This window comes from Salvelinus namaycush, chromosome 7, assembly GCF_016432855.1.
Source record: "Salvelinus namaycush isolate Seneca chromosome 7, SaNama_1.0, whole genome shotgun sequence".
Lineage (NCBI taxonomy): Eukaryota > Metazoa > Chordata > Actinopteri > Salmoniformes > Salmonidae > Salvelinus > Salvelinus namaycush.
Genome location: NC_052313.1, coordinates 31039214 through 31051339, shown reverse-complemented (window position 1 = coordinate 31051339; position 12126 = coordinate 31039214). Strand labels below are relative to the sequence as shown.

General features: G+C 41.4%; 1 protein-coding gene across 1 annotated transcript; it reads right to left on the bottom strand.

The window, feature by feature from the left end:
• Positions 1 to 10911: 10911 nt before the first annotated feature.
• LOC120051189 (melanocortin receptor 4-like) lies at positions 10912 to 11925 on the bottom strand. The gene has a single exon (XM_038997917.1). The coding sequence runs from the start codon at positions 11923 to 11925 to the stop codon at positions 10912 to 10914; it is 1014 nt and encodes a 337-aa protein (XP_038853845.1).
• Between the last annotated feature and the right edge of the window lie 201 nt (positions 11926 to 12126).

Sequence of the window (12126 nt, the reverse complement as noted above, 5' to 3'; positions counted from 1 at the left end):
TTTACTTGTGACGCTATGCTAGGCTATGCTAGTCAGCTTTTTTACTGGTGGGGGTGCTCCCGGATCCGGGTTTGGGAGGAACTAGAAGTTAACCGTAAGGTTGCAAGATTGAATCCCCGAGCTGACAAGGTAAAAAATCAGCAAAATCGGCGTCCAAAATTACCGATTTCCGATTGTTATGAAAACTTGAAATCGGCCCTAATTATTCGGCCATTCCGATTAATCGGTCGATGTCAAATATTTATATTAAAAAATCTCAGTTTACATTGGTGCGTTATGTTGACTAATGTTTTTCTTCCAAAACATCCGGTGACTTTGCAGAGAGCCACATCAATTTACAGAAATACTCATCATAAATGTTGATGAAAATACAAGTGTGGCATGGAATTAAATATATACTTGTCCTTAATGCAACCGCTGTGTCAGATTTCAAAAAAGCTTTACAGCGAAAGCACACCATGGAATAATCAGAGTACAGCGCTCAGAGACCAAAACAAGCCATACAGATACCCGCCATGTTGTGGAGTCATCAGAAGTCAGAAATAGCATTATAAATATTCACTTACCTTTGATGATCTTCATCGGAATGCACTCCCAGGAATCCCAGTTCCACAATAAATGTTTGTTTTGTTCGATAAAGTCCATCATGTATGTCCAAATACCTCCTTTTGTTTGCACGTTTAGTTCACAAATCCAAATTCACAAGGCGCAGGCACTTAGTTCAGACGACAGTTCCATTACAGTTCGTAGAAACATTTCAAACGATGTATAGAATCAATCTTTAGGATATTTTTATTATAAATCTTCAATAATACTCCAACCAGACCATTCCTTTGTCTTTAGAAAGGAAAAAGAACAGAGCCCGCACTCACGGCCGCACGCGAGACTTACCTCATGGCATTCTGCTAGACACCTGACTCAAACAGCTCTTATTCGCTCCCCCTTCACAGTAGAAGCCTGAAACAAGGTTCTAAAGACTGTTGACATCTAGTGGAAGCCTTATGAAGTGCAATCGGACCAAATGTACACTATCTTGGATAGGCATATACTTGAAAATCTACAACCTCAGATTTCCCACTTCCTGGCTGGATTTTTTCTCAGGTTTTTGCCTGCCATATGAGTTCTCTTATACTCACAGACATCATTCAAACAGTTTTAGAAACTTCAGAGTGTTTTCTATCCAAATCTAGCTTCTGGGCCTGAGTAGCAGGCAGTTTACTCTGGGCACGCTTTACATCCGAACTTGAAAATAGCGCCCCCAGCCATAAGAAGTTCAAATACTGCAACCAGCTCAAATACTGCAACCAAAACAATATACAGTATTTAGACAGGTAGACCTACTGTATTTCTGTTGGCTTTTTGTCTCGGCATGGCTACTTGTGTAGTGAGTGAGCTCTCTTTCTCTCAGTCAAGACACTAAAGTCAATCATGATTCAGTCTTTGAATTGTTAAACAAGCTCATGTCCACAGACGGTTAAAGAAAATAGAATATATGACCTCCGGGGAAGGATTCAGATTGATAGGCCCTCAAAAAAACTCAAGATCCTTCTTTAATATACAGTGGCGTCTGACATTATTGACACCCACATGCCAAGTTGACTTGCTGTAGAAGTGGTTCATGTAGCCAGTTCAGAATAGTATTATCCTCCTGATGTTGCACATTTTCTGTGTGAATCTCAAAACTGGGTTCAAATAGTATGTTTTCTTTTTTGTAGCGTTTGATTGAGCCACCGGAGTGTCAGATGAGCAGGGTTTGTGCACTTTTGTGATAATTCCATTGATTACACTGCCCCTGGCAAGTTCAATCAAACACTGCTAAAGTATGTGAAATAAAAACCAGTGCAATCCAATCCCAGGTCTGGTGTCATTATCCTAACACTGTGCGTGTTTCTCTATGTGAGAAAGCCTTTAACAATGCCTCGTAGCTACCTTATTGACCATTTCGGTCGAGCTTTAAATTATGGCTAGCATATAAAAGCTTCATAATGCCTTCATAAACACTACAAAAATGTGTTACAAAGAATCTATAACATGCTTTATAAAAGGTTTATAAATGTGGCATAACTGTGTGACATAATCACCCATATCAAATGTGACATAACCCACTATGTCAAACATGAGCTTTATAAATGGTGACATGTAATGCTGAAGGATGGCACACACTATAAAGTGAAGTAATTTTAGTCATCCCAGACACTTCTGCTGAAATGCGTGGAAGGTCTGGTGGACCAACACAGCAAACTTGGCCTTCACTAGTTAGGGTTAGTTTTCAAATCTAATTTAAAGAAGATCAATTATGGAAATGGGCAGGCCATAGTGGATTCGGCTATTTCTGCCTGCTGAAAGGTGTATACAATCGAGAACACAGCCATGCGATCTCCATAGACAAACATTGGAAGTAGAATGGCCTTACTGAAGAGCTCAGTGACTTTCAACGTGGCACCGTCATAGGATGCCACCTTTCCAACAAGTCAGTTCATCAAATTTCTGCCCTGCTAGAACTGCCCCAGTCAACTGTAAGTGCTGTTATTGTGAAGTGGAAACATCTAGGAGCAACAATGGCTCAGCCCCGAAGAGGTAGGCCACACAAGCTCACAGAACGGGACCGGCGAGTGCTGAAGCATGTAGATCCTAAAAATCATCTGTCCTCGGTTGCAACACTCACTACCGAGCTCCAAACTCCCTCTGGAAGCAACGTCAGCACAATATATGTTCGTCGGGAACTTAATTTTCATTTTTACATTTAGCAGATGATCTTATCCAGAGTGATTTACAGGATTAGGGTTATTGACATATTTTTCACCTTTCGGTTAGTGGCCCAACGCTCTTAGCCACTAGACTACCTCATTAAATGTTTTTCCATGGCCGCACACAAGCCTAAGATCACCATGCGCAATGCCAAGCTTCGGCTGGAGTGGTGTAAAGCTCGCCGCCATTGGAATCTGGAGCAGTGGAAACGCGTTCTCTGGAGTGATGAATTAAACTTCACCAACTGGCAGTCTGGCAGGCGAATCTGCGTTTGGCGGATGCCAGGAGAACACTACCTCCCGAAATCATAGCGCCAACTGTAAAGTTTGGTGGAGGAGGAATAATGGTCTGGGGCTGTTTTTCATGGTTGGTGCTAAAAAGTACGATCTTGTCCCCATGTGCAGTTGCAAACCATAGTCTGGCTTTTTTATGGCGGTTTTGGAGCAGTGGCTTCTTCCTTGCTGAGAGGCCTTTCAGGTTATGTCGATATAGGACTCTTTTTACTGTGGATATCGATACTTTGTACCGGTTTCCTCTAGCATCTTCACAAGATCCTTTGCTGTTGTTCTGGGATTGATTTGCACTTTTCGCACCAAAGTATGTTAATCTCTAGGAAACAGAACGCGTCTCCTTCCTGAGCGGTATGACGGCTGCGTGGTCCCATGGTGTTTATACTTGCGTACTATTGTTTTACAGATGAACATGGTACCTTCAGGTGTTTGGAAATTGCTCCCAAGGATGAACCAGACTTGTGGAGGTCTAAACATTTTTTTTGAGTATGAAGGTAGGCATTGAAATACATCCACAGGTACTCCTCCAATTGACTCAAATTATGTCAATTAGCCGATCAGAAGCTTCTAAAGCCATGACATCATTTTCTGGAATTTTCCAAGCTGTTGAAAGGCACAGTCAACTTAGTGTATGTAAACTTCTGACCAACTGGAATTGTGATACAGTGAGTTAAAAGTGAAATAATCTGTTTGTAAACAATTGTGTCATGCACAAAGTAGATGTCCTAACCAACTTGCCAAAACTATAGTTCTTTAACAACAAATTTAGTACCACAAATAAATAACACCAGCACACAATGATTTTCACACGGGACGAGACCCGTAATCATCTGCGCAATCGACAAGGGCACGGAAGCCCAAAACACGCAGCACGGGTGAGAAGTGAGTCCTGTGTGAAGGAAAGTCGCCCTGTGTGAAAAATCCAATGCTTTTCTATAGATTAAAACCACATCAGCAGACTAGTTTTGAGGTCTGGGAAAAATATAAATAATTTTGGAGGGTGTTGATACAAAACAAATGCCCTCCCCATTGATTCAAATTATCATGATATATTTCTGTCACTTAGGCTTACATTGTGGTCAGAATTGAATTGGGAAGGGTTTTAGGGAAAGCCTTTAGAAATTAAGGACATTTTTATGTTTGTGCTTTTCTTAAACTAATTTATGTGTTCTCTTCATGTGCTGTTCTATAAACCAATGTCTGTGTTTATGCAAGTGGTTGACTGAACAAATCCTTCTCTTATCAGTAGCTGCAATTTGGTATTACGCCCAGACCTTGTTTTAAGAACAAACAAAAAAGATATCTCAGTTTCAAGATCTCAGTTTAGAGAGAAGCCTCGTAAGGTGTTGGTCTGTCACATGTTATGAAACAGTATTGGTCGGTCACATGAATGAAACAAAATGGTAATGATTAATTAATTATGCTAAATCATGCAAATATAACTTGTCTGTGTATTGCCGTATAGAAGACAACTTCTGGGTCTGCCCAGGCAAAGCACCTGATTGACATGTGTACTATGGTGCATTGAGTTGGTTGGAACCTCTCCAGCCGCTGACAGTAAACAGTGATTAATTTAATATTGACTTTGAGTGTCCCTGTGTAAGAATTTCCACAACAAAATGTTAATGCGAAGTGCATGATGACTGAATTTCATAAAGCAAATAGCAAACCTGTTTTGCATACCCATTGTTGCCTTAGTTAGCATTTACTAGTAGATATACCCTACCGTTCAAAAGTTTGGGGTCACTTATAAATGTCCTCGTTTTTTAAAGAAACTCACCTTTTTTGCCCCTTTAAATAACATCAAATTGATCAGAAATACAGTGTAGACATTGTTAATGTTGTAAATGACTATTGTAGCTGGAAATGGCAGATTTTTTTATGGAATATCTACATAGGTGTACAGAGGCCCATTATCAGCAACCATCACTCCTGTGTTCTAATGGCACGTTGTGTTAGCTAATCCAAGTTTATCATATTAAAGGCTAATTGATCATTAGATAACTTTTGCAATTATGTTAGCACAGCTGAAAACTTGTTCTGATTAAAAAAGTAATAAAACTGGCCTTCTATAGACTAGTTTAGTATCTGGAGCTTCAGCATTTGTGGGTTCGATTACAGGCTCAAAATGGCCAGAAACAAATAACTTTCTTCTGAAACTCGTCAGTCTATTCTTGTTCTGAGAAGTGAAGGCTATTCCATGCGATAAATTGCCAAGAAACTGAAGATCTCGTACAACACTGTGTGATACTCCCTTCACAGAACAGAGCAAACTGGCTATAACCAGAATAGAGGGAGGAGTGGGAGGCCCCGGTGCACAACTGAGCATGAGGACAAAGATCGCACTTTTTGGAGAAATGTCGTCTGATGAAACAAAAATAGAACTGTTTGGCCATAATGACCATCGTTATGTTTGGATGAAAAAGGGGGAGGCTTGCAAGCCGAAGAACACCATCCCGACCGTGAAGCACTGTGGTGGCAGCATCATGTTGTGGGGTGCTTTGCTGCCGGAGGGACTGGTGCACTTCACAAAATAAACGGCATCGTGAGGCAGGAAAATTATGTGGATATATTGCAGCAACATCTCAAGACATCAGTCAGGAAGTTAAAGCTTGGTCGCAAATGGGTCTTCCAAATGGACAATGACCCCAAGCATACTTCCAAAGTTGTGGCAAAATGACTTAAGGTCATCAAAGTCAAGATTTTGGAGTGGCCATCACAAAGCCCTGACCTCAATCCCATAGAACATTTGTGGGCAGAACTGAAAAAACGTGTGCGAGCAAGGAGGCCTACAAACCTGACTCAGTTACACCAGCTCTGTCAGGAGGAATGGGACAAAATTCCCCCAACAGCTTGTGAAAGGCTACCTGAAGCGTTTGACCTAAGTTAAACAATTTAAAGGCAACGCTACCAAATACTAATTGAGTTTATGTAAACTTCTGACCTACTGGGAATGTGATGAAAGAAGTAAGAAATATTCTGACATTTCATATTCTTAAAATAAAGTGGTGGTCCTAACTGACCTAAAACAGGCAATTTTTAGTGGATTTAAATGTCAGGAGTTGTGAAAAACTGAGTTTAAATGTATTTCTCTAAGGTGTATGTAAACTTCCGACTTCAACTGTATGTTGTTTGCATATTAAACCGGATTAAACAGTGTGAGTCTTTGTTTTGTTTTGAACAAACCTGGTATGTTGTTTGGACAAGCTGGGATAAAATACCTATTATGCTATGCAGCACGTTCCATCCAGGGCGTAACTGTAAAATACACACACACACCTGAGTGAAAAATCAATTCCACATCCATTTTCCACAATACAGGTTAGAATCAACAACTCTGATTGTCAATGATTTCAATGACAGAAAACACACCCCAGTGTCAATAATCCTTTATTCAGCTTGACACTGGCTGCATTCAATTGATGAGTTACAATAGCTACACTGTCAATGAGATTATGTTGGGGTATGTTTTGCAGCATGAGTGAAGTATGCTTTGTTGAAAAATAGGAAGCCGATTCTAGATTTAATTTTGAATTGAAGACGCTTAATATGAGTCTGGAAGGAGAGTTTACAGTCTAACCAGACATCTAGGTATTTGTAGTTGTCCACATATTCTAAGTCAGAACCGTCCAGAGTAGTGATACTAGGCGGGCAGGTGCGGGCAGCAATTAGTTGAAGAGCATTAAAGAATAACCAGGCATCCTCTACTGACGGAATGAGGTCAATATACAGGATACACAGGCCAGGTTGATTAGAAAGGCCTGCTTGCTGAAGTGTTTTAGGGAGCGTTTGACTGTGATGAGGGGTGGTCGTTTGACCGCGGACCCATTACGGACGCAGGCAATGAGGCAGTGATCGCTGAGATCCTGGTTGAAGACAGCAGAGGTGTATTTAGAGGGTAGGTTGGTCAGGATGATATCTATAAGGGTGCCCGAGTTTACGAATAGTGATCGATAGTCTCAGAGTTGAACCATTTCCAGCTGTGTAGCCAGTGCTCCACGTGGTATGGTCTTCTGGTCTTGTAGTTTTAAGCCGTTTCATACGTATCTTTAGCTGTATGTTTTCTAGTCTAATGTGAATTTCATCAGGAGTGGGTTTTATACACTTCAGAGAAAAGGGAGGTCCATGACACCGACATAATGTCTGTGCTCACGTGGGCGTGGCCATTGATTTGGTTAACTTTATATGAAAACCCATATTTTCTAATTTAGACGGTTAACCTGACAGCTGGGAAATGTACACTTTAAGAGATACAGTTATGTGTGTTTCCTGTCCTTCGGGTGATCACCAAATGAAACAACATTGTTCTTTAAATACCCATGGACCATTCCCACATTCTCAAAAATAGAAATATTGTTTAATCCTAATCCTCCAACTTTGGGGATTAGGAGTTGAACAAAGAGAAGCTCATTGTTCAACTGTGAAATCCTCTATCCCCATACTGCATGTCCAAAGGGGGAGAGGGTCCCTTCCAGGAATTTACGACCTGTCGTTAAGTCGTAAAACGGTAGAGAGAGAGAGAGAGAAACAGAGAGAGAGAGAGAGAGAACGAGAGTGGGGCTATGATCTTTCTCCCAGGGCATGTGATGACACCTTGATGACAGCTTTGCAGCATGCCTCTGGTATAATGCATTTCCACCTCTCACTCTATCAGTTTTGCTTTTCCATCTTCCTGAATTAAAATGAGATATTGTAACAGATCCGTCTTGCTAACAAAACGTCATTAAATATTGCTAAGTTATTTAGCTATAGTGTGGATGTAGGGCTGTTTTTTAAAATATAATGAGTACCCAGATGCCGGCCTCCGTGTTGGCTACTACTATGTTGCAATATTAATATCCTCGGAGTAGTCTAGTCGATACAAAATGTTTCAATATTCTCTGAGCCTCCTCGTTTGTTGAAACAATATTTCAATATTCTCTGAAATGCCTTGTTGATTCTATGCTTCAATATTCGCAGAATGTTTCCATTACCTGGCGAATAATGCATGCAGGCAATACAAAAAAAACTGGTCGCACAAATTATAAGGAACATCTCTGAATGCAGAGCAACAATTTCGGTGCGAAGCGCACACAGACAATGACACTGTCATAGTATACTGTATGCACCATTCCACAAGGGTGACTTCATATAGCCTACAGGAGGGGGTCTGTAACCTTTTTCATAATTTCTGGAGTTTCTCCCATTCTTCTCTGCAGATCCTCTCAAACTCTGTCAGATTGGATGGGGAGCGTTGCTGCACAGCTATTTTCAGGTCTCATCAGAGATGTCCGGGATATGACTGGGCCACTCAAGGAAATTCAGAGACTTGTCCCGAAGCCACTCCAGCATTGTCTTGGCTGTGTGCTTAGGGTCATTGTCCTGTTGGAAAGTGAACCTTCACCCATGTCTGAGGTCCTGATTGCTCTGGAGAAAGTTTTCATCAAGGATCTCTCTGTACTTTGCTCCGTTCATCTTTCCCTCGATCCTGACTAGTCTACCAGTCCCTGCCGCTGAAAAACATCCACACAGCATGATGCTGCCGCCACCATTCTTCACCATATAGATGCTGCTAGGTTTCCTCCAGACGTGACACATGGCATTCAGGCCATGAAATATTGGTTTCATCAAACCAGATAATCTTGTTTCTCATGGTCTGACAATCTTTAGGAGCCTTTTGGCAAACTCCAAGCGGCTGTCATGTGCCTTTTACTGAGGAGTGGCTTCCATCTGGCCGCTCTACCATAAAGGCCTGATTGGTGGAGTGTTGTAGAGATGATTGTCCTTCTGGAAGTTTCTACCATCTCCATAGAGGAACTCTGGAGCAGACATCAATATTCTCAACAAGAGCGCCTGGTTTGGTCTTCAGCCTTTATGACATGTCAGGGCTGCCAGTGCTCTAATCTGGAATACAAACTCTCTCAGCCCTATTAGACTAAATACACAAATACTCAAAGAGCAAAATCTTGCAGAATTTAATCTATTTCAATAACCTAATATACTGTAACTACATATTAGGTTGTTTAAGATGATTTCCCAGTCTTATTTGTCCAAACCATCATTTTGAAAATAAAATAAATTACATACTTCCATAGAAGGCTCCCAGCCCCCAAGAGATCTTATTTGTTTGTGATTAACCACATTTTTGAGTTTGCTCAAAGGTTAAAGTCTAAAATGGGAGAAGAAAAGTATATAGCCCTAATTTGCTGGTTCAAAACATTGGGGGGGGGGGGGGGACGACTGGTTGTAGAGAGCTACTCATAGAAGTGAACTTGTCTAAACACATAGGCCTATTGATCTACGCTCACAGGCTCGGCAACACTTTTAATGAGAGTAAGGCTGCCTTTGAGTAAGCTTTAACACAATAGTAGGGGTGCAGCATTCATTTAAAGAATGCTGGAAGAATGGTTATAGCTTTAATCAGAACAAATTATGAGACTGAGTATGAACTGCAATGAAAGAATAATACGAGAAACAGATGGTTATATCGTTCTGTAAACAATAGGCTTTACACATGATTTTATTAAAATATGTATATATAACACCGCCGCTGAAATTGTTATTTTACATCACAGTGCAGCATGTTTAAGGCCAAAACAACAAGCGACAAGATATAAACACAAAAGCACATACTCACATGGTTTCAATTTTAGATACATATAAATAAGAGCAAAATACACTATCAATAGAATCTAGAATTAGGGTTAGGGTTGGGGTTAGGAAATTATAGAATTCATACATAAGAAGTTACATGTACACTGTAAGATAAGTCTGCAAAGAATTCTCCAAGCACTTGATGAACGCATATTGAGGTTGAATTAAAAATATAGATGAGAGTATGTCTGTGTCATGTAATGGTTACTTTATAAATGCACATGTCCACACAAGGTGTGCTTTTTCAAGCAGCATAGGTAGCTTTTAGCTTTAAACAAATGAGTTGTAGCTCTTCCGACTGGATTTATTCTCAACAGAAATCATTTCAATAAGTGCTTCATTTTGTTGTTGTTTTTTCAATTTAGAGCCACTATGTGTTGTAGTTGTCAGCCTAAGATAGGCTAAAGGAAAATCCTCTGACATTTATTCAACAAAGCACGGTGCAAGACTTTACAGTTTGCTCACAATCTCTAACAGCAATATTGTGTTTGATCCGGGAGGTAGATGATCTTTTTGAAGCTTTCCACTTTCAATCGTTCAGAGTATGAAATAAACATACACTGTCATATAGTGTGCCATTTAAAGATGCAGTCCTGGATCTTAAGCACTTACAAATATATTGTAGAACATTTGAATTCCTAATATATCATATGAATTGGATGACGTAGTACACAACTGTGCACAATTTTTGATGACCAGTTTTGGCTCGTGAGCACTACTTTCAGTGTATATGTTATCCTTGAAAAAATACCATAGTGTGTAGGCAGCCACTCAGTACTTTAAATATGTTTTAAATATTTAAATAATCTAATTGAAATATTAAAATATCTAACTTAATTTAAATAGATATCTTTCTCATATCATCATCATATCTTCTCACATTATGGGTCAGTTACTTTAAAAACAGAATTTTTCAAGACAAACAAAAAGATACCTGATTGTGCTGTAGAGAAAGAATGTGATTGCTGTTGTGTTCTGTTTTTACAGTGTGTATGTAAACCAACCTTCTCTTTGGCAACCCGAGCCATGGTAACCAGAACCAGTTAAGAGGAACTACTTTTTAATAATTTACAGCCATGTCCTGGAGCACGGGCAGAAAGAGGGCAAATCAGTCCTCACCAATCACAATCAGCACCAACATCAAAGACCTCATGCTGTATACAACGTCTCAACTGTCTCTTTCATGTGAGGAGACAAAGGCAGATGCCACCTCAGCAGTTGTCAGCTGTTCAAAGGGTCACTACTTCCCAGGGAGCTCACACACACACAGGTTTGGCAAGCTGTACCAGCAGAAGATCTCCTTCAAGGTATTCCTCATCTCCTGGCTGCGGAGTGCGTAGATGAGTGGGTCGATGACCGAGTTACACATGATGAGGATGAGGTACATGTTGAAGTGCGACATGAAGCAGGCACAGTAGGGATTCCTGGGGCAGGAGATAATGAGGATGAGGTGGAGGAAGAAGGGAGCCCAGCACACTACGAACACACCTAGGAGGATGGTGAGGGTGATGGCGCCCTTCATGTTGGCATGTTGGCGCATGGGCGCGTTCCCAGGCAGCATGGCGATCCTCTTCATGTGTAGCCGGGCTAGGAGGAACATGTGGATGTAGAGCGAGGCCATGAGTGCCAGCATGGTGAAGAACATGGTGATAAGGCAGATGAGGACAGTGGTGCTCTCAGAGTAGATGATGAAGAGCACGCCCGATGCCACGCAACACGACCATATGAGGGAGATCACCGCCAGCGCTCTTTTTACCGTCACAATGTTATGGTAGCGCAGTGCGTAGAATATGGTGATGTAGCGGTCTATGGCGATCGCCAAGAGACTACAGATCGACGCCAGCAGTGAGCTACAGATCATGGAGTCGAACACGTTGTCCATGCTTTTTATCAGCGACCCCGAGATGCTCAGGTTGCCGCTGTTGATCAGGGCTATGACGATTGTCTCGGAGGCATTGGAGACGCTGACCAGCATGTCGGCCACGGCCAGAGAACAGATGAAGAAGTACATGGGAGAGTGGAGGTTCTTGTTCTTGATGATAGCGGCAATCACCAGGATGTTCTCTAATAAACTGACAATCCCCAGCGTGAGGAAGACCTCGGTGGAGATGAGGAGCTGGTCGTAACATCCCGTCGAAGAGTCATTGAGACCAATGCCCTCTGAGTCTTTGTTGACGGATACCAGAGTCCCAGCAGTGCTGGAGTTCCTGTTATAGCTCACAGAGATCAACCCATGGTGTTCTGTGGCATTCATTGTGTAGTTGGTAGTTCTCTAAGCCTTTTAGTAAAATGTTAATGTCACCATTCTAGCCTTGTTGTTGGCTATTAATCCACCTAGTTTAGTCCATCAGTATACTCCGAAATTCTCAGTGCTGCGTGCTCAATGGTCCTCTTGTTCTGTTGTCTTCCATGCTCAGAGTCAGGCGCCCGGCAGGTGGTGGAAAGCAGAATGAAT

What these genes read in the sequence shown, in the direction of transcription:
- LOC120051189 (XM_038997917.1), bottom strand. Translation starts at nt 11,925, where the DNA reads ATGAATGCCACAGAACACCATGGGTTGATCTCTGTGAGCTATAACAGG.